The sequence below is a fragment of the Hippoglossus stenolepis genome, chromosome 2 (genome assembly GCF_022539355.2).
Source record: "Hippoglossus stenolepis isolate QCI-W04-F060 chromosome 2, HSTE1.2, whole genome shotgun sequence".
NCBI lineage: Eukaryota > Metazoa > Chordata > Actinopteri > Pleuronectiformes > Pleuronectidae > Hippoglossus > Hippoglossus stenolepis.
The window spans coordinates 9,666,442-9,688,888 of record NC_061484.1 but is presented as its reverse complement, the minus strand read 5'-3'; the positions used below and the strand labels follow the sequence as shown (position 1 = coordinate 9,688,888).

General features: G+C 39.9%; 2 protein-coding genes across 7 annotated transcripts; one reads left to right on the top strand and one right to left on the bottom strand.

Annotated features, from left to right (window-relative positions):
* Nucleotides 1–407: 407 nt before the first annotated feature.
* LOC118118646 (lipopolysaccharide-induced tumor necrosis factor-alpha factor) lies at nucleotides 408–21,067 on the bottom strand. 6 transcript variants are annotated; one of them, XM_035171803.2, is made up of 6 exons: nucleotides 20,962–21,067; nucleotides 18,700–18,930; nucleotides 18,096–18,149; nucleotides 17,362–17,415; nucleotides 899–1,062; nucleotides 408–709 (listed from the first exon to the last, which is right to left on the bottom strand). In XM_035171803.2, the coding sequence occupies exons 2-6, from the start codon at nucleotides 18,824–18,826 to the stop codon at nucleotides 521–523; spliced, it is 588 nt and encodes a 195-aa protein (XP_035027694.2). In that variant the 5' UTR covers nucleotides 18,827–18,930; nucleotides 20,962–21,067; the 3' UTR covers nucleotides 408–520. The 6 variants fall into 6 exon arrangements, with proteins under 6 accessions (XP_035027694.2, XP_035027711.2, XP_035027704.2 ...); XM_035171820.2 differs by having other exon boundaries at nucleotides 18,700–18,923; nucleotides 20,962–21,015; XM_035171813.2 differs by having other exon boundaries at nucleotides 20,970–21,015.
* On the top strand, nucleotides 10,440–13,725 carry LOC118118637 (receptor activity-modifying protein 3). The gene is made up of 5 exons (XM_035171791.2): nucleotides 10,440–10,586; nucleotides 10,809–10,862; nucleotides 11,847–11,939; nucleotides 12,025–12,181; nucleotides 13,007–13,725. The coding sequence occupies exons 1-5, from the start codon at nucleotides 10,550–10,552 to the stop codon at nucleotides 13,251–13,253; spliced, it is 588 nt and encodes a 195-aa protein (XP_035027682.1). The 5' UTR covers nucleotides 10,440–10,549; the 3' UTR covers nucleotides 13,254–13,725.
* Nucleotides 21,068–22,447: the final 1,380 nt, after the last annotated feature.

The window sequence follows — 22,447 nt, the reverse complement described above, 5'->3', positions numbered from 1 at the left end:
CACAGCAATGCACCTTGTGTACATATACTAAATTTACTATGCTGCGAAAATATCTGCTGTACTGTTTTTAAATTTAAATTTCACTTCTTTTTTTACCTCATACATACACTATTATTATTATTATTATTATTATTATATTATTATATAAATGGAGATAAGCCCACATTTCCATTTTCAGCATTCTTTGTATACATTGTCATAAATCTGTATAGCTGCCTTTCTTTGTAATTTATAGGCAAAACACTGATATTGTAGATAGAAGATGGAAATATTCTTCTCCCTTACTCCTCTAGTAAATTATAACATGATTATAAATTATTTTGCTTCAGGATTTACTAATGAGACTTAGAAATAAATGGTACCTTTCAGTAATAAAGTCGAGACCAAGAATGAAAGTTACATTACAGTGAAGATTTATTGGTTATTTATTAATTTGAACAATAACATGGTATACGCAGTTATATGAGTTATTACACCCTCATTAAGATGATTCTCAATTATTTTATAATGTCAATGTTTCTTATCTTGGTAGTGTCCCACAAATTATGACTTTGTTCATGTTGAAATATCTTTTCAACTTTTTGGGTTGTGATTTTAGAGTTAAGATGTGCGTTTGTAGACATGCAGGGTGGTGTGACACACGGGGCAGGAGTGCTCCACATCCTTCATGGAATCCATACAGAAGGGGAAGACACATAAAGGCCAGAGCCTGGAGGGGAGGAAAGTCAAAATAATACTTGATTACTCAGCTCTATATATTTGTGTGTGTGTGTGGTGTGTGTGTGTGTGTGTGTGTGTGTGTGTGTGTGTGTGTGTGTGTGTGTGTGTGTGTGTGTGTGTGTGTGTGTGTGTGTGTGTGTGTGTGTGTGTGTGTGTGTGTGTTGGGGTCTGTACTCACAGTTTGATTCCAAGTATCCCACAGGCCTGCCACACGAGCATACCACTTTTTGCCAGACAGTGTATAGTGTACAGTGTATACTTGTGAGACAGTTGGAGAGAGACACCTACCAGGCTGTACGATCTGAGGCTGTTGTTGGGAGTACTGGTATCCAGGTTGTTGAACTGTATATGAGAAGACATTATCAGACTTTTCACTTGAGAAAGGCTTAAAAAACATTCACTAACAAGGACCATGCCCCAACTATATGTGAATTAAAGACTTGAATGGAAATTTATAAATTGACACTGAGGGGAAATTAAGGGACGTTGAGGTGAAGAAACATCTCATAGGCTGGTCTGGGAGGATGCACAGGTGAGGGATGAAAGGATGAAGGGATGGGGTAGGGATGAAAGGATGCGTGTAGGGACGAGGGAGGGAGGATGCAGGAATGAGGGTAGGGATGAGGGAAGAGAGGATGAAGGGATGACTTCAGGAAGGCTCTCTATGTTTGCATCATTTCTCCTCTCCAGTGTGAAAATCTGCAAATCAAGTTTTTCAACAGCAAGCCAACACTGAATAAACAGTTACTAACTCTATGCAGGCGAGCAGGTTGGGTGGCATTACATGTTTACATCGTAATGGAACAGGTTTTATAGTTACACTTTCGACAACAATAGAACTCTTGTATGACCACCTACTCTCTCATTCATCTCATTACTCATCTTAATTATCTTCCTGTACCTATTCATTATTCTCATTTTATTACAACTTCAGCTTGTAATAGTATGACTTTTATCTCATTAAATGATGACTCGATTCTTGTCATATTGACTTTCTTATCAATTACAACTTTATCCTTTGCTCTCCCTCCTATGGCTGTAATAGTCCATCATAACCTCAAGATCCCTTCTCTATGTACATGTATAGGTTTAGTTTGCATTCATCACAGACGGTTACTGTGAACTTGTGTCTCTGGCAGTCTATAGAGCTCAGAATAAATGAAAGTACTGAGTACTGAGCTACTGAGTCATATTTTAGATTTCGAAGAACAGAAGCATATGAATACGTAAATCACTAAGATGTCAGGTTCTGTTGGCATGTAGTTCTTTTTTTTATCCAAATCTTAGCTGTTCCCATCTGTATGTTTTAGGGATGCACCAATATGGAAATTCTTGGCCGATACCGATATTTAAAAAAACAATCTAGCCAATAGCCGATACCGATATTTGTTTATTACTTGAATAATATGAAAAACAGAAAAAGTGACAAGTGTAACTTTAGATGCCATGGATGGACATAGACACCTATTCAGCCAAACATTTAACAGTATCACCAGGCCTACTCAAGACATCATCTCAACTGTAAACAGATGCTTGCAATGCAGCCTTACAAAACACTAGCATAAACCCTTAGGGAATGCCATATAAATTCAAGTCAAGATGCAGTGCTACTACTAGCCTGCTGTGCAACACAACACAATAGGAGGCTCTGATTACAACAAATAAAATAAAAATATTTTTCGATGGAAACTGCCTGCCATACAACTACCTACTCAATGACAAAAAAGAAATCCCACACAGCCGACGCTGCCGACATTGTCTCTGCTGTTTGTATGTAGTACCTGTTGCGCATGTGCACACCGGACCCTCATTTCTCCGCGCCGGTCAGCCCGCGATTCTCCGCTTGTTGTTGTATATAACTCGTTCAATGTCGGGTGTCGGGGGTAAATGACGTATTCTCCAAGCAAGCCTTTAGCCCCCCTCTCTCTCTTTTTATCTATATGACTGCTTGTGTGGCTGTAGTGGATGGGCAGAGGGGGACATTTAATTATGTGATTGGGAAAATTGGGAAAATTAAAACTCCAGGACAACAGAAGGGGAATACAAAGTATGGGATGCATATTTGATCATTTATATCATATAAAATATGTCATTTATATCGTTTAAAATAATTTTTCAGTCTGTTTCCTGGCGCGATACGCTCGCTCGCTCGAAACCATCGGTGAAGGGCGCCGGCGCAGCGCATCGCAGCCCATGTGAACCGCACAAAGGTTTAACAGGGGGATGGGAGGCGCCTGGCTTTCCTTGGCGCTGCGCTGCGCGGCGCGGCGCTTCAGCGCCCGGTGTAAACCCGGCGTGTACCATAATCTGGATGCCAGATTGGCAGGCTGCAGAAAACATACCAATGAACATCGGCCAATGTTATCGGTGAAAGTCAAGTTTATTACCGATACGCCGATGGCAGTAAACGAGGCGAATATCGGCCGCTACCGATATACGGCCGATACATCGGTGCACCACTAGTATGTTTTATTGATATATTGTTGCTTACCTTGATACCTTGGGTGCGAGAGAGCCTGGCACTGTTCCTTCTATGATGAAAGAGAGATAAAATGTCAATCACCACTGTAGTGTGTACGGAGGAAGGTGGAGCAACACCGGGAAAAAGGTAGACCTAGGTGAAGATCACCTGTTTTGTCTTATCTGGAGAGTTTCAACATATCACTCTGTAGTACGACTCCTACACAATCACCATTTGTTTAACATTTCCAACTCTTTTATGGTATTAAATGGTTTCATTTATTATCTGTATTTTATATGACAATATTCAATAACCAAATTCTTAAAAACATGTATTGATTCCAAACTCTTTTGTTTTAACAGCGGAAACTGTGAGAAAGATCTCAGGTGTGATATCTTTGCAGAGATCATATGAACAAATATTGAGTGTGACAAGAAGTTACATGTCGGAACAAAAAATGCTATAGACTATACTAAAGATTATTAAAGGTTTAAAATGCAACATTAAACCTCGACCTTTATAAAAGAAATACTGCACTTGTGTGGGATGTACTGAGTATGTTGTGAATTGAAAATGCAAATTTGTGTGCTTATTTTCAAGTTCGTAAAATGAATGCAGCGCCTCTTCTTCCTGAGGATCCTCAGGAAAAACAACCTGCCGGAGAAGCTGCTGGTGTCCTTCTATCACGGCTCCATCGGGAGTGTGCTGACGTACTGCATCTCTGTGTGGTTCACTGGATGCTCAGCAGCGGACAGGACAGAGGTGGATCACCGGCGGCCCACTGCCCTCTCTGCAGGTCTTATTCAGGTCTCGCTGCCGCAGCAGAGCAGCCAACATCCTGAAGGACCCTTTCACCTCTGGACATCGTCTGTTTGACCTGCTGCCCTCTGGCAGACGCTTCAGGTCAATCAAATCACGGACACACACTGAAAAACAGCTTCTACCCCGCAGCCATAAGAGAACTGAACTCTGCTAAAAACTGACACATGGACTGTTTGGGACCGGAAATATTCACAATGTTTACTGATGTTTACATCCACAGCAATGCACCTTCTGTACATATACTAAATTTACTATGCTGCGAAAATATCTGCTGTACTGTTTTTAAATTTAAATTTCACTTCTTCTTTTACCTCATACATACACTATTATTATTATTAATAGGGCCCGAGCACCGAACAGTGGGAGGCCCTATTGAAATTGTAAGGATTACTAGGGCTACGTTGTAGCACTAACGGGCCCGAGCACAGGCATTTTCAAGCCTGTTGCGGTTAGTGGAGAGAGCGATCAATGACCAAGCGCACGTGTCCGCGTTACATGCGTTTTGCACACTGCGGCAAGGACAAATGCTTCACTTCCTGCGTCCGTCACGTGTTGTCAATCCTTGCCTGCTAATTGCTCATTACGGTCCACGCTATCAATTGCACATCACACTGTGAAAATTTTATGTAAATTGAATGATAGTTGTAAAACAAAGCGTACTTCCTGTTGCCAGTAGGTGGCGCCAGCACTATTATTACATACAGACTAATAGATCTGTTCAAGTAGGGGCTCTGATGTAGCGTGAGCAATTTTGTGTCAATTGGACAATGTTACAACAACTTAATTTTCACACTGATCAGTAGGTAGCGCTATGACCCTGAACTAATATTAATATATGGATGTGTTCAGGTCAGGATTGTGATCATAGGTCAGTAGTTCGGAGCCGGTTGGATAATGCAGAGCGGATTTACAAAGTACTTCCTGTTTCATGGCGAATCAGTAGATGGCGCTATGACACTGAGGAAATATTGACACAGAGCTGTTCAGGCTTGGTCTCTGATCATGAGACATCAGTTTGGCGGTGATAGGTAGTTTGAGGGAGATAGACCCATGAACACGGAAGTTACAGCAATTTCGTGTGTCACAGCGAGTCGATGAACTTTAACGCCACGCCATTAATATGGCGTTTGACGAAAAGTCACAGTAATCTTATGCCTACATTATCAATGTCTTGAGACCCTTTTGACATAGGTTTGACATGGCTGCGGTCAGTAGATGAGGAGGAATACTTCCAAGTGTAAGACATGCAAAAAACAAGACATTTCCTGTTGCCACCAGGGGGCGCTGTGTTTTTAGGTCATGATTTCTGTGTAGATGTCATCAGGCCGGGACTTTTGTCTTACATGTCTGGTTTGGACTCGATTCGACCAAATATGTCCGAGATACAGAACCTCGTGTTTTGATGGCGTGTAATCAAACTTTGACGCCACGCCACGGTCACACCGTGTGACGAAAAATTGATCTTTGAGGTAGTTTTCATCTCCATCTTGTTGTGATGACACGCACCTCCATATGAAGTTGATCTGATGAAAGCCCTGGGACAAGTACATCAAAGTAAAAATGTGGAAAATGGCCAATATGGCCACTAAAGTCAAAATGGCGGGCTTCCTGTTGCTTTTTTCCAATTGCACCTCGGACCTTTTTTGTTTGTCTGGTCATGATACACCTGGGCTACGATTTTTGTGAAGATCGGTGAAAGCTAACTGAGGGGCTTTTCCTTAGATGGCGCTGTTGAGCCATTTTTCCACGCCCATTTCAAATTACTCCAGAATACAATTACCTTTTGGGGTTTTGAATTCTCCGCAAACTTTGGTAACAATTTGAGCATGTCTAGGCCCTGAAAAAGCCCCAAAAGGGAAATACAAATCCTTCGAAATACAATAGGGCCTCCCACAAAAATTGTAGCCCAGGTGTATCATGACCAGACAAAAAAAAAAGTCTAGAGGTGTAATCTCACTCAAACTACATTTGTGTAACAACAGCCCCCCCCCCTGCAGACATTCAGATGGTTTTAAGGAATGGGCGTGGCAAAATAACTGAATAGCGCCCCCTAAAGTGCAGCCCAGGCACCACGATTGGCCGACATGTACAAAAATCGATAGGGACATGTGTCTCTTCATAACAAACAAATAAGTCTCTTGGATAGATATGCTAGACAAAACAGGAAGCCCGCCATTTTGACTTTAGTGGCCATTTTGGCCATTTTAGACATTTTTACTTTGATGAACTTGTCGTAGGGGTTTCATCAGATCAACTTCATATTGAGATGAGTGTCATCTCAACAAGATGGAGATATAAACTACCTTGAATTTAAATTTGATTACACGCCATCAAAACACAAGGTTGTGTATCTCGTTTTTATTGTAACTTTACGTGTTTATTTTTATTTAAAAAAATTTCATACATTTTATGTTTTTTTATTTTAGGATTCTAAATATTCAAATTTTATAATATTTAAGTGCAGATAAAGACGGCTACAATAATTTTATAGTTTTACCTTGGACCAAAATGAACGTGTTTTTCAGCTTGAATTTAATTTAACTTAAAACACAGTTAAAAGGAGCTTTGACAAATAGATTAAACATAAAAAACACCATTAAATATTTGATGTTACTAGTTATATTGAAATATTAAATAATTTTATGCTTGTTTTTGTACAAATCCATTGTGAAATCTTGCTGCTTAAAATACTCCTGCACAAATTTTTATTACGCACAAACATAATATTTCTACGTCTGTTTAATACATACACTCAAAAAATGTGAGGTTCAACCAATTTGTGAAAGTTTTTTCATAAACACAAGATATGTTTGACCTTAATTAGTTCCAAGAGTATTCAGACTTTTTTTTTGCCGTTTTCAAGTTCAACTATCGTTTGTTTTTTATGTCTCAATTAAATGATTTTTATTTGAACAACTTTATCTACAAACTTTTAGAAATAATTTCCTATAAGTTCTGCATCTACACGTCTGACCCACAGATGTGAAGTGAAGCGTTCATGACACATTAAGTTAATTATAATTTCTAACTGTTGCATGTGACCACATCAACGATATGGAAGATTCTCATCTTTAATTCAGTTTGAGTAAAAATAAAAATATATAATATATATAATATATGTGTTTATAAAATATAAATAAGATCTGATAAAAATTTAAAGTGTTAAAAAAATTATTCTGCCTCGGGAGAGGCAGAAAACTGCAAATTACAACACAATATCAGAAGACTCCTTGACAGTTTGTGTGCGTGTCTGTGTGTGCGTGCGTGTCTGTGTGTGGGTTTAAGATTCAACATAAACTACATCACATGTGACTTATTTAATTGTGACACACAATAGTATATAATATATTTTATTCCATTTTAAATGAACATTTACATTTTGCAACAATGAAAAGAATCGGACGTAATAAATTTCTCGTCTCGTATCTTTGAAATGATTCTTGTGTAAACGTGACAGAAAATCACCTTTTGACTCATACAAGGGTTTTGATTTGATTTGTGAAGAACCACAAACATCAGAGACTTTAACTTTTCACATTTAGCTGCAGTCACAAAGAGCTCAGGTCACTTTCTCATGCTTTAATATTTGATTATTAACTCACTCATGTGCACTAATGTAAAATTATGACTTTAAATCTTTGACGTGGAAATAAAATTTGTAAAAATCCTTTATCCATTGAGAAATATCTCACTTTTTTATTTTTCTTGTAATAATGTTGTTTCTTTTACTGCATATGCATCCAAACATTTAATTACACTTAATATCAAACAACAGATATTAAAGTTTAACCACAGACTGTCAATGATCTTACCTGAGCTGTTTGAAGTGTCCCTCATGTCCTGAAGTTGTCCTCTTGTCTCTGAGGTCGAGATCTGAGGATCAGACCTTTTAAAAACAAACCTTCACCACCATGAAGCAGCTCAGTGTAACCTCGCTGTGCCCCCGTACCTGTGGGCACACAAACACATGCACGCACGCACACACACACACACACACACACACACACACACACACACACACACTGATGGGTTATCATCGTCAGATTTCTGTATCTAATAAATTGCTTCCTGGGATTTTGAATTTACGATCACATTTTTATCCCACGTACGTTTGTACCTTCTTAACAAGAGAAAGAAATCGGGTCACGACCTCAAATCCAAATCAACCTAAAATCAAGTCAAACGTTTAGAACCAGGATTTAATCACCTGGTTTATAAAATGCCTGAAAAATAGAAAAATGTATTTATTCATTTGTAAATATTGTTTCTTTTGATTGTATTTTATTTTTGAGTGTTTTGTGGGTTGGGCCTGGTCTACATTAGTGCAGATATTTCTTCGACCTGTAAATTTCCCCTGATTTTTATTTTTTTTCCCGTCTCTTTATTGAAGCGTGTGATCTTTCCTATTGATTATTGATTTAATGAGGTGAAATCCGAGAGCAGTTGTTTAACAAGCACACAGAAACCAAAACTGTTGTATTGCACTTCCTGTTTTATCTTGAAACTTTCCAAAAAACACAGCTTAAATTACACCTGTTGTTTATTCCCTGGACTTCCCGCTGAGAAACCCCTCATACAGTATGCTCCGTTATATGTTCTAGATCTGTCCTCGTGCACAGACACACACACACACACACACACACACACACACACACACACACACACACACACACACACACACACACATGTTTCCCAGAAGCCTCATGTTTGACCCTCCTCTTCCTCTGACCCCTCGTTGCTCTGCCACTCTCACAGTTTATACCATCTTGTTGACGATATCTCGTGTGTGTGTGTGTGTGTGTGTGTGTGTGTGTGTGTGTGTGTGTGTGTGTGTGTGTGTGTGTGTGTGTGTGTGTGTGTGTGTGCTTCACCCCTGTGCTCCGGGCTCTGCTCAGTTAAAGGTGACGAGCATCAAACCACAGTGATCTCGTGTTGTGCTCCAGATGTTGAGATGTGCTCTGGTTGTTCTGAGCTGTTTGTGTTGATCCGCTTTGTGGTTTTCTTCAACCACAGAAGTCGACCCTCCCTGTTTGTTTGTTCACGATGTGAAACTAGAGTCCGACTCTTCAACCCGTGCACAGGCTCAACAGGCAGCGGCTCTTTGGCTTCACCTTCTTTCTGTTTTCGTCGATCTGTGTGTTCACGTCTGAATTTTACCTTTTGTTGTGAAGTTGTTTTTCCGACTTCATTGTGTTTGTGAGCTTCGAAGTTGAAATGTGTTAAAAACATGTTCAGAGCATTTAAACAACAGCTTGACTCGTCTTTACAGGATTTACATTATAATGGAGCAAAGAGAGGATGTGACAGTAATTTAAAGCGTTAATCATAAATCTGTGTTCTATAAAAACGGTTTCAGGAGCTTGAACAAAGTTTGCCAATGACAGAAAGTAACAAGTTCACATTAGAAACTTCAGAGCTGATTGTAAAATCACGTTAATTGTTTTATAAGTGATGACGTTGGAATCTCACGCACCAACGTTTTGCGGATAAATTGTCACTTGTTTGGTGTTTTTATTCTATTGTGTGTCTGTTACGTTTTAATCATGTTCAGCAAAAACTACAAAAGTCTGTGTGTTTGTGTGTGTGGGGTCAGTCCAGGTTTTACTCACGTTGTGGGGACCACAAATCTGTTTACACACTCACATTATGAGGACTTGTCTTCTTTGTGGGGACAAAAAAAATCAAGTCCCCCCCCATCACATTTTAAGGTGAAGACATGTTTTAAGATTCGGTTTAATTTAAGGTGTGTGTGTGCGTGTGCGTGCGTGCGTGTGTGTGTGCGCGTGCATGCGTGTGTGTGTGTGTGCGCGTGCGTGCGTGTGTGTGTGTGTTGAAATCAGACTCCAGCCTGTCAGTGTTGAACAGAGTATTGTGAGATGTTGTTGTGTTTTTATCTTTCGTGCTGCACCAGCTTCCTGATTCCGGCTCCTGTGTGTGTGTGTGTGTGTGTGTGTGTGTGTGTGTGTGTGTGTGTGTGTGTGTGTGTGTGTGTGTGTGTGTGTGCGTGTGTGTGCGTGTGTGTGTGTGTGTGTGTGTGTGTGTGTGTTTTTTCAAATTTGTTTCAAACATTCAGTTGGATTCACGGATGAAGTGATTAGAATTTGGTGGTGAAAGGTCGAAGGTCACAGTGACCTCACAAAAATGTTTTGGCCTCTTGAGCATATCTCAAATCTGCCTTTAGGGAATCGTCAAGTTTTGACCAGTTGTCCCTTAGATCAATTAGATTTAGATTTTGTTTTTCTCTTCACATGTACGGTCATGGTTCGATTCCCCTCCCTGCCACATCCTCTTTCGTACTGTGGGCCTGTTTATCTCTCAGGACATCACACACACACACACACACACACACACACACACACACACACACACACACACACACACACACACACACACACACACACACACACACACACACACACACAAACTGAGCAGAGCCAAGCTAAAGAGGGTTGGGCTTCTTCCTCATGAACCCACTCTGCTCGGAGTCTTCATCGTGACACCTCAGGTCACACACCGGCCTCGCAGGTTCCCCACCGCCGTTCCACCATGATCCTGTACCTGCTCTGTCCTCTTCTGATCGCAGGTACGTACCTGACTTCACCTTTCATTTTGATTTTTAAACATTGGTTTAAGTTGAACTCTTCTTTTGGGATTTCCTGTTGTTTTTTTCTTTTGTTTCCTGCATGTTTCCATGAGCGTCCATTGTTCTCGGAGTCAGTGCAATTGATGGAGGAAAAACACAGACAGGTCATTTCAGAGACTGGAGAGAGTCTCTTTTAAAATGTGTTGAAATCTGTGTTCGCAGGTATTAAATCACAAACTGTCAACGTGACGGTGGAAGAGCGGAGCAGAGCCGACGGTAAAACGTCGAATATTTCATCTCTCGTCTACAAGTTATCATCATTCTCTGTTAATTCATCCTATTAACTCTCAGTTATTCGATCTATTAAATGTCAGATGATGTAAAATGTTGATGCTTCTGTTCGTCAGGAACAAGATTTGAATCCGTCGTCATTAAAGAAAACGTTTTAGAACAGATCCTGGAGTTTTAGCTACTATTAAAAATTATAATTTAATCAAATAATCATTTAACAAAGTTGTTGCTTAGATGATTTTCAGTTACTCATATTAATATCTACAGCTGCACGTAAGGATTATTTTCATTATTGACCTTTTGAGTCAAGAGGTGACATATTCAAACGTCATGTGATAAAATGATCAGGTTACAGTGACAAAGAAAGAAATTCAGAAACTGAAATCTGTTACGTTTTGTTATAACTTTTACTCAATCATCTTTACTCCATTTGTAAGATTTTAACACGTCAGTAATATTTTATGCTCATTGTGCTGAAACATTTTTATTTTATTATTTTAAAACTTTATCAGGATTCTTGCAATTTTCTCCTTTTTGTGAAATCACATAGGATTGAATTTAAAACCTTTTCCACAGTCACACTGGAGGAAAAAGCTGCAGTGACTTGAAAGTGACATTTATTTAAAGATGTGTGACGCTGATCTTTATCTCTAATGTGTGTTCGTTAATGTGAGAAGTGCTTTTCAGTTCAGGGATGTCGATTTGTCTGGATCACAGGTTTCTGCAACAGGCTTCTACGACTGGTTAAAGTTGAAGGAAACTACAAAGATTCAAAATTGCACAACAGAATTCACAGATTGGTGGAATTTGTGTTTTTTCGTTATGATCTCGGCATCAACAACTATTCAATTAATCCAAAAATCACCTCAGCTCCATCCTCGTTCATCGGTTGTTTGTACGAATTCTCCTCTTATTGATATAATTGATGATCATTTATTAGTCAAACATGAATATTTGTTTTTCCTGCAGAAAATGTGCCGTCCAGTTTGTACCAAGAGGGGGAGGGTCTCATTGAGGAGGAACTGGAAAATAACAACCAGATGTTTATCAGAGAGGATGATGGTGAGGAAAAGGGAACTTTATCATTTCCTTTATGAAACTAAATGTGACAGGTGTGTGTTAGTTCATGTGTGTTGTGTTTGTGCAGAGATGTTTCAGGACCAGGACACGACGTCTCCTCACAGAGATCACTGTGATCGCGCCCTGCTGGTCTTCGCCAGTCACAGCCACTGTGGAGAACCCTTTCACAACGAAATGTTCACGATCAGCTCAGAAAACTGGTGCCACCAGGAGCACATCAGCAGGTACTACACGCGGATCTTCGCTAGAATTACACGTCTTTGTTTTTACGTCGCTGTTTGTTCGCTTTGTTGCTACCTTAGATTTTTTATTTTACACCTTTATTTCCTTGTTGTGCTTTAAAAACAAGTTCATATCAAGGTTTTACTGTTTTAATTGTCATCCCACACACAACAATTACTTTAAAACAATAGAAATATAAAGCTGTAAAAAGCAGAGTGTGTGTGAAAGTCTGTAACGACTGTGGAAATGTCCGTCACCGAGTCTGAGGCGGTCTTTCTTGATTCGTTATTTGTTTTTTAAAGAAAGAAAAATCCTTAAGGTGACGACGTCAGACTGCTTATTTTATTAATAATAATAATAACAATAATAATAATAATAAACCTTTATAGCACAATTCATGCATAAAATGGGAGATGAACTGCTTCACATAAAACATTTAGGATAAAAGAATGAAAACAAGGGAAATGGAATATTACCAGCAGACTAAGACGAGAGTAAACAAGATATAACCGTCACCAGGTAAAATTCACTATTGGCAACACCGCCCCCATGTGATTTCCAGTGGTACTGCTCCGTTTTGTCAGTTTCGTTTTTATTTCTGAATCGAACTCTGAGCATAAACAAGCCTTGAAGTTCCGACTGCTCCAGAGTTTTGTAAATTGTTGTCAGATTAATGATCAAAAACTCAACAACACTTAGTTCACAATGATACAAAACCCGATAAAGATTAAATTAGCTATTTGAGAAGTTGGAACCTGAGAGCGATGATGATTTTTCACTTGATAACTCATCATTTCTTCAACTCGTGTTTCCTGCGTCTGTTTCAGCCCGTACCGCAACCTCACGCTGTGTCTGGAGAAGATTTCGGACTTGGTCAACTGCTTATATCCAAACCAGGACACTGAAGACTTCTTCCTCTCCATCCACTCCCAGTACTTCCAGGACTGCAGCACTGAGAAGCTGGTGTTTGAGGACGCGCCGCACTGGGTGGCGATGGTCCTCACGCTCATCCCCGTCAGCATCATCCCCGTCCTCGTCTACCTGGTGGTTTGGAAGAGTAAAGTCCAAGAGTGAGACGGTTAGACGCCGACTCACAGAGAATCTGCTGTAAGTTTTTACTGAACGGAAACAATTCAATGAAACCTGGTTAAATAAACAGTTATTCTTTTAAAGTTTGGATGACGTTTTGGTCCCCGTGAAATGTGACGCTGTACACGGAGGCGCTGTCGTGTTGAAACAGGAAACAGGAAACACGAATTGATGCCCAAACCCTCTATTGTCTAAAGTATAAATGTGTTGGAGCTTTGAGATTTTCCTTGTGCCTGAAAATACAGGATGAAATACATCGGCCCATTGATGCTGTTTATACAGATACTGCAGGTATGAGTGAAATACACTGAAATATAGTGAATAATTGTGTTTAAAATAGAAATTAAGTCTAGAATATGTTATAAATAGTGTTGATTTCATGATATGTACATAAATACATACAGAAACAGAATATATGTTGGAAGTATAAGGTTTTATAAAGGCTACATTATTTGTTGAAAAGTGTCTTATAATGTTCCTCTTGTTATTCAGTTTAAAGTTTATTGCTTCATCCTCTCTTATTTTAAATTGTCGGCACCAGCATGACACATCAGAACTTCACGCTTTAAAAAAACTATATTCACACATTTGGAATCTGTGATCTGAGATGACACAGTGTGTACATCGTTGAAACAGGAGTAAAACATCTGAAAATAAATAACATTTAAACATTAACAATGAAATAATAAATCAGTCAACACATGTGCTGCACTATTAATAATAACCAAACATTACAATACAACACTCACAAAGTCACGAATAAGCATGTAAACTAATTGACTTTAAAGGGGACATAGCATGCCCATTTTACCACAAGTTGATATGGTTCCTTGGGGTCTTAATGAAATGTCTGTAACATACTTTGGTCAAAATACCACAAGGATCATTTAAACAGCACCCTTTTACCCTGTATAAAACAGCCCTCCACAGAGCGACCTGTTTTGAGTGCCTGTTCCTTTAAATGCTAATGAGCCAGCTCCCCTCCCCCTCTCCCCCATGATTTTAAACGATATAAATTACATATTTTATATGATATAAATTATCAAATATGCATCCCATACTTTGTATTCCCTTCTGTTGTCCTGGAGTTTTAATTTTCCCAATCACATAATTAAATGTCCCCTCTGCCCATCCACTACAAGCACACAAGCAGACAGACAGAGAGAAGAGGGGTGGGGGGCTATGAAGACCATCATTTACCCCCGAACCCCGACATTCAATGGGTACAACAACAAGCGGAGAAAGCAGAATCGCGGGCTGACCTTATATGTACAGTCTATGGGGCTGACCAGCGCGGAGAAATGCTCGTCCCGTGTGAACAGCCAGGCGGCTGCGCGCTTGAGAACGGCGCTGCGCTGCCTCACAGCGGCGCTGCCTCCGGTGTAAACCCGGCATAACGAGTGTGGGGGCGGGGGATGAGGTGGGGGGTGGGTCAAGGCCATGTAGGGAGACTTCCAGTGCCTTGTTACGACACAAAACCCAGGAAGCTCATTCGAGTCATTCAAGCATGACGTTTCTGACTTAGAGGAACCATAACAAAACGCGCGAGTGTTTTTCCCCCAGAGTTTTTGGGTTGGTAGACATGCCAGATACCCACATTAACCTGTAGAAGCACTAACAAAGTGGAATTTGCATGCTATGTCCCCTTTAAGTGATGAAGTAGATTGATTACACGTGATCACCAGTTTGCTTTGCCTTGAGTTTGTATTTAAATGTTATTAAACAACTAATGAAGTTAACAGGTCAACTGTACAACACATTCCTCCACTACTGTGCTTCTGCATTATAAAGTGACTCAGTGAGGGAGGTGCAAAGACATGTAAAACCTTGAAGATGGAGGCAGGCATCAGCAAAATACTTCAAACTAATAAAATTCAATTGTTTGTATTTTTGTACCATGAGGCAGTGGTGATAGCTGTTGGCCTTCCAGTCTCGTGTTTTTAATGTGTGCTTATCAAGGGACTCAATTGGTCTTATGAGTCGTCATGCTTGCGTGTGACCAGCTCATGAAATAATATATTATGTGAGAGAAGATGATAGCATGTATGTTAGGTATGGTCTTATGTGTCTGAAGTTACATATGTTTACTGTCATAGTACTGGCCATGCTTTTTGAAATTATAAGTTTGAATCTTGAATTATAGCAAAAATATTTCAAATCAGACACCACTCTGAGCTTTTCTCCTCGAACAAAGACATCAGGTTAGCGAGTGTATGTGGATTTCTGTGTAAAAAAAATAAATAAAAAGACTGTTTTGCTTACATATATATGTTTAGATGTTCCCCTTGTTTTTTTCCTCATATAAGTTCACAACCTTCATTGCTGTAGTATATCTGTTTGTTATCAGCACTGGGATGTACCAGGTAACCCATCTTTTAGACAACCCAAACTGCTATCATTTCTGCATTAACTGTTTTGATTAAATGGAGATAAGACCACATTTCCATTTTCAGCATTCTTTGAATACATTGTCATAAATCTGTATAGCTGCCTTTCTTTGTAATTTATAGGCAAAACACTGATATTGTAGATAGAAGATGGAAATATTCTTCTCCCTTACTCCTCTAGGTGGAACTGCAGGATTGATTCCAGTTTGACTTTTAAGCTGTGTTGAAGCCACAGACTGGAAACAAGATGGACATCATGACAGCTCCCCAAAACTGAAGCAAAAGCATATATTGCCCCCTGGTGGCTGACTGCAGTATAGGTCATAAACTCGCTTGTTCAAGTGTTACTTTATTCGATAAGTTTGGTTAAGATATAATAGAATTTATACAGGGTGAACTGTCGTGATTGACAGCTGAGAATGACTCGTGATTGGTTGAGTGTGTGTATTGGCGGGACCTAGATAGCTCGGCTTAATCTCCTAATCGCAGATTCTGGTTCTGGTCATCAGTGCAAGATGGCTTCATTTCTGTGTACTGGGAGGAAGGGGATAGGCATCATCCATCTTTATACACAGTCTGTGGTTGAACCTATCAAGTGGTAATACAATGTGAGTTTCATTGAAATATTAATGGCTGCTTTTATGGTGTAATTTCTATGTTTGATAAATACCACCTACAATGACAAAGCTATACTTTTGTACATTCTGCTAATTAATTGCTTCAAGAACTAATGAATTATAACATGATTATAAATTATTTTGCTTCAGGATTTGCTGATGAGACTTAGAAATAAATGGTACCTTTCAGTAATAAAGTCGAGACCAAGAATGTTCATCAATCATGTTGAAATATTTTCTCTTTAAGAAAATGAAATTAATTTAATATTATCAGAGAAAGGTGAATAATTAGATTTTACTTGCACATGCGATGAAATATCAAACTGGATTTAATTTAAAAGAAATGCCTTCATTTATATTATATCGACACATCAGTCAGATCAAGTAAAGGAATATAATCATGGTAATTATATTTTTGACATTTTTCACATTACATTACATACAAAGGATGACACATTTAAATCATAAGAAGAAATTGTAGCCTGAATACCATATGTATACAGGGTAATTCACCAACAAGAATTATTACAGAAGTGAGCTCAGACAGGTTTGACTCCTATACAGATGTCTGTTTGATGATGGCTGTTTTTTTAAAATAAATTTGGTTGTGATTTTAGAGTTAAGACGACTCTGCTGTTTCATATGCGTTTGTAGACGTGCAGGACGGTGTGACACAGGGGGCAGGAGTGCTCCACATCCTTACAGGCATCCACAAAGAAGGGGATGAAACAGCCAGGCCAGCTGGAGGGGAGGAAAGTCAAAATAATACTTGATTACTCAGCCTTATATATATGTGTGTGTGTGTGTGTGTGTACTCACAAGACGAGTCCAATTAACCCACAGATCAGCCACGCGAGCATACCATTTTTGTACTTGATATGACTGAGAACAGTGATTTGGCAGTGAGGACATATCATATGTCCTGGAGCCTCAGTTGGTAGATTCTGCACCACAACCACCTGATTCACTGTGAGTAGAAAAAAACTAGTATTAGTGACAATCACAATCCACGTATTCACTGAACATGAACCTGTCAGAGTGCCAGACAGTAGATGTATACTTGTGAGACAGTTGGAGAGAGACACCTACCAGACTGTATGATCTGAGGCTGTTGTTGGGAGTACTGGTATCCAGGTTGTTGAACTGTATATGAGAAGACATTATCAGACTTTTCACTTGAGAAAGGCTTAAAAAACATTCACTAACAAGGACCATGCCCCAACTATATGTGAATTAAAGATTTGAATGGAAATTTATAAATTGACACTGAGGGACAATTAAGGGACGTTGAGGTGAAGATACATCTCATAGGCTGGTCTGGGAGGATGCACAGGTGAGGGATGAAAGGATGAAGGGATGGGGTAGGGATGAAAGGATGCGTGTAGGGATGAGGGAGGGAGGATGCAGGAATGAGGGTAGGGATGAGGGAAGGAGGGTGAAGGGATGAGGGAAGGTGGATCAATGGATGTGGGTCGGGGTCACCGTCTTTTTCTCTTCTCTTTCTCCACTGAAGGGAAAGGTTGTGTTGAAGAATCTTAGATAAACAGCAGGTGATTGGTTGACCAGGTATATGTCGGATTGACAGGTGATAAGAGGCGAAGTTGAGGCGTGGCCCTGCTCCTGAACCGCTAACTTCATTCAAACATTAAACACACACTCCTACCACATGGGTTAAGATGAGTAGAGAGTAGAGTAGAGTAGTAGTGAGTAGAAAAAAACTAGTATTAGTGACAATCACAATCCACATATTCACTGAACATGAACCTGTCAGAGTGCCAGACAGTAGATGTATACTTGTGAGACAGTTGGAGAGAGACACCTACCAGGCTGTACGATCTGAGGCTGTTGTTGGGAGTACTGGTATCCAGGTTGTTGAACTGTATATGAGAAGACATTATCAGACTTTTCACTTGAGAAAGGCTTAAAAAACATTCACTAACAAGGACCATGCCCCAACTATATGTGAATTAAAGATTTGAATGGAAATTTATAAATTGACACTGAGGGACAATTAAGGGACGTTGAGGTGAAGATACATCTCATAGGCTGGTCTGGGAGGATGCACAGGTGAGGGATGAAAGGATGAAGGGATGGGGTAGGGATGAAAGTATGCGTGTAGGGATGAGGGAGGGAGGATGCAGGAATGAGGGTAGGGATGAGGGAAGGAGGGTGAAGGGATGAGGGAAGGTGGATCAATGGATGTGGGTCGGGGTCACCGTCTTTTTCTCTTCTCTTTCTCCACTGAAGGGAAAGGTTGTGTTGAAGAATCTTAGATAAACAGCAGGTGATTGGTTGACCAGGTATATGTCGGATTGACAGGTGATAAGAGGCGAAGTTGAGGCGTGGCCCTGCTCCTGAACCGAGTAATTCAAGATATAAGAACAACATTACAATAAAAGAGAAAAAAAAGTCCAATGACCATCTCACCAGAGTAGACAGCAGGAGGAGGAGGGCCTCCCTCATAGCCTCCTATGTCAAAGCCTGCAGGGGGGCCTGGGTATGGTGGTGCTGGTATATCTGTCATCGGCGGGGGAACTCCCTGACCCATTTCCATGATGCCTGCTTAATGGACTAGGGAAAACTCTTGGAAGGCAGAAAAAATGTAGAGTAGAAAACGGCCTTTTCATCCAATAATGTTTTCCAATGATCCCCTGATCTCTGTCAATGAAGGACAGTCGGGTTACTCAGTGGTTAAAATGTGTTGGGGGGGAGGAAATGCGCTCTCTATGTTTGCATCATTTCTCCTCTCCAGTGTGAAAACCTGCAAATCAAGTTTTTCAACAGCAAGTCAACTAGGGCTGCAACTAACGACTATTCTGATAGTCGATTAATCTATCGATTATTGAAACGATTAATCGACTAATCGGATTATGAATAACACAAATTCTCAATTGATCTTATTTAGCCAACAGCTTTTAAATTTAGCTTGAGGTTGTTCGCGACATGTGATGACTGACAATAAAGACAATAAAGATCGATACTTCATTCAAAAATGTCTTTTAATAAACTTTGCTGCATATTAGGCTACTATTGATACAAAAACAAAGAAAAATCAAGTATCCATTTTTTCTGTAAACAAAAGGACAGGGAAAGTATCAGCAATAAAAACATCAACAAACGAAACTACAGTCTTCTTCGGACTGCATAATTGTAATTAAAAAAGACGTTTGTCAGGCAATAGGATAACATAACGCTTTTAAACTCGTTAAAAAAAAGTTTTTAAAAATGTACATTCAAACCATATTTTTGTAATGGATTCTAGAATCCTGTGCACAGGTATTGTGGGAGTTGCCAAGACAACTCCGTTTATATAGCAAGCTAGATAACAGGCCATCTTACAGAGGCGAGTCTGCCTCGTCTACGTTACGATGTCAAACGTGCCTCCTCTTCAAATGCTCGTGTCCTGCTTCCATGGAGAGCAAGATCCGCCTTACAAATATTGCAGGTAGTTTTTTTCGGGCTATGTTAAAGGTGAAGTTCTCCCATACTTTTGACTTTCTGGTATGCGATGGTGTTGCAACGGACGCTGCCATTGGTCGATGTTGTGTCGCTATGGCACAAGCGCGACTTTCAGAGATAGGAAGGGAGCGAGATGGCTCACTCCTCAACTACTTCCATCAGCACCTCCGGTAAAACGACGTTTAATTCAGCTGCACGGCACGAAAAATGCGCGCTATGACGTAACCAACGAATCATCGACTATTAAATTCGTCGGCGACTATTTTTGTCATCAATTTTTGTCGACTACATCGATAAATCGTTGCACCCCTAAAGTCAACACTGAATAAACTGACTCTATGCGGGCGAGCAGGTTGGGTGGCATTACTTTTTTACATCGTAATGGAACAGGTTTTATAGTAACACTTTCGACAACAATAGAACTCTCGTATGACCACATATTCATCTCATTACTCATCTCAATTATCTTCCTGTACCAAGTCATTATTCTCGGAAAAGGAACGTTTTGTATTCGAGAATGTCCAAAGCATCTGCAAACAACCCACTGCTATTATGTGCAGAGCAGTGTTGGCTGATTGGATTTTTGTCAAACTCATCCGTGATGTAAACAATCCTTGGTGAGAAAGATGTGTTGATCATCATCTCTACTCAAGTTTCGTGAAGATAAGATGTGTGCACGTTTACAAGCAAATCCAAATAGGAGCTGTGAGAGATCACTGCCCTGCAACTTAAAGGTCCAGTGTATAGAATTTAGTGACATCTAGTTGAGATGTTGCATGTGACAGCTGAATACCCCTCACCGCACCCTCCCCTTCCCAACATGAAATTGCCATCTACTCCGTAGAATGGACAGTACCCTGGGAGGATAATGTTGATGAAGCGAATGAGAGGAAAAGGCTTTATACCCTCACCACAAAGCGCAAAACACACATGTACATGTATAGGTTTAGTTTGCATTCATCACAGACGGTTACTGTGAACTTGTGTCTCTGGCAGTCTATAGAGCTCAGAATAAATAAAAGTAGGCTTAATACCTCAACAAACGTCGACTCCTTGTAACACGGAAATTTGCTACTGAGTCGTATTTTAGATTTTGAAGAACAGAAGCACATGATTAATACTTAAATCAGGAAGATGTCAGGTTCTGTTGGCATCTAGGTTGTTGTTGTTTGTTTAATCCAAACCTTAGCTGTTCCCATCTGTATGTTTTATTGATATATTGCTGCTTACCTTGATACCTTGGGTGCGAGAGAGCCTGGCACTGTTCCTTCTATGACGAAAGAGAGATAAAATGTCAATCACCACTGTAGTGTGTACGGAGGGAGGTGGAGCAACACCAGGAAAAAGGTAGACCTAGGTGAAGATCACCTGTTTTGTCTTACCTGGAGAGTTTCAACATATCACTCTGTAGTACGACTCCTACACAATCACCATTTGTTTAACATTTCCAACTCTTTTATGGTATTAAATGGTTTCATTTATTATCTGTATTTTATATGACAATATTCAATAACCAAATTCTTAAAAACATGTATTGATTCCAAACTCTTTTGTTTTAACAGCGGAAACTGTGAGAAAGATCTCAGGTGTGATATCTTTGCAGAGATCATATGAACAAATATTGAGTGCGACAAGAAGTTACATGCCGGAACAAAAAATGCTATAGACTATACTAAAGATTATTAAAGGTTTAAAATGCAACATTAAAGCTCGACCTTTATTAAAGAAATACTGCACTTGTGTGGGATGTACTGAGTATGTTGTGAATTGAAAATGCAAATTTGTGTGCTCATTTTCAAGTTCGTAAAATGAATGCAGCGCCTCTTCTTCCTGAGGATCCTCAGGAAAAACAACCTGCCGGAGAAGCTGCTGGTGTCCTTCTATCACGGCTCCATCGGGAGTGTGCTGACGTACTGCATCTCTGTGTGGTTCAGTGGATGCTCAGCAGCGGACAGGACAGAGGTGATCACCGCGGCCCACTGCCCTCTCTGCAGGTCTTATTCAGGTCTCGCTGCCGCAGCAGAGCAGCCAACATCCTGAAGGACCCTTTCACCTCTGGACATCGTCTGTTTGACCTGCTGCCCTCTGGCAGACGCTTCAGGTCAATCAAATCACGGACACACACTGAAAAACAGCTTCTACCCCGCAGCCATAAGAGAACTGAACTCTGCTAAAAACTGACACACGGACTGTTTGGGACCGGAAATATTCACAATGTTTACTGATGTTTACATCCACAGCAATACACCTTCTGTACATATACTAAATTTACTATGCTGCGAAAATATCTGCTGTACTGTTTTTAAATTTAAATTTCACTTCTTTTTTTACCTCATACATACACTATTATTATTATTATTATTATTAATAATTTATTTATTTTAAATTTTGTTATTTTTTTGTTATGTATATATTGAACCTTTTTCTACTACTTATGTAATGGGGTCAATCCTTAATAAAAAGCTTTAGCTAAAACAGGATAGTTTTAGCAGTGTTACTTTACCAGTTATGCTTACATATCATTGTAGATATAAAATCACAGCTCTAATTAACCTGACAGGACGGCGATGCCTATAGGATGAGGGGAGTTGGCGAAGTTTATTTAGGGACACCGTAGTCTCTCTCTCTCTCTCTCTCTCTCTCTCTCTCTCTCTCTCTCTCTCTCTCTCTCTCTCTCTCTCTCTCTCTCTCTCTCTCTCTCTCTCTCTCTCTGCAC

Bases quoted from the DNA above. Each gene is read 5' to 3' on its own strand.
- LOC118118637 (XM_035171791.2), top strand. From the start codon at position 10,550: ATGATCCTGTACCTGCTCTGTCCTCTTCTGATCGCAG. The intron at 10,863-11,846 runs GTAAAACGTCGA...TTTTTCCTGCAG, and splicing joins AGAGCGGAGCAGAGCCGACG to AAAATGTGCCGTCCAGTTTG. The intron at 12,182-13,006 runs GTACTACACGCG...CGTCTGTTTCAG, and splicing joins CACCAGGAGCACATCAGCAG to CCCGTACCGCAACCTCACGC.
- LOC118118646 (XM_035171803.2), bottom strand. From the start codon at position 18,826: ATGGAAATGGGTCAGGGAGTTCCCCCGCCGATGACAGATATACCAGCA. The intron at 17,416-18,095 runs GTAGGTGTCTCT...TCTCATATACAG, and splicing joins GCCTCAGATCGTACAGCCTG to TTCAACAACCTGGATACCAG. The intron at 710-898 runs GTGAGTACAGAC...CCTCCCCTCCAG, and splicing joins GGGATACTTGGAATCAAACT to GCTCTGGCCTTTATGTGTCT.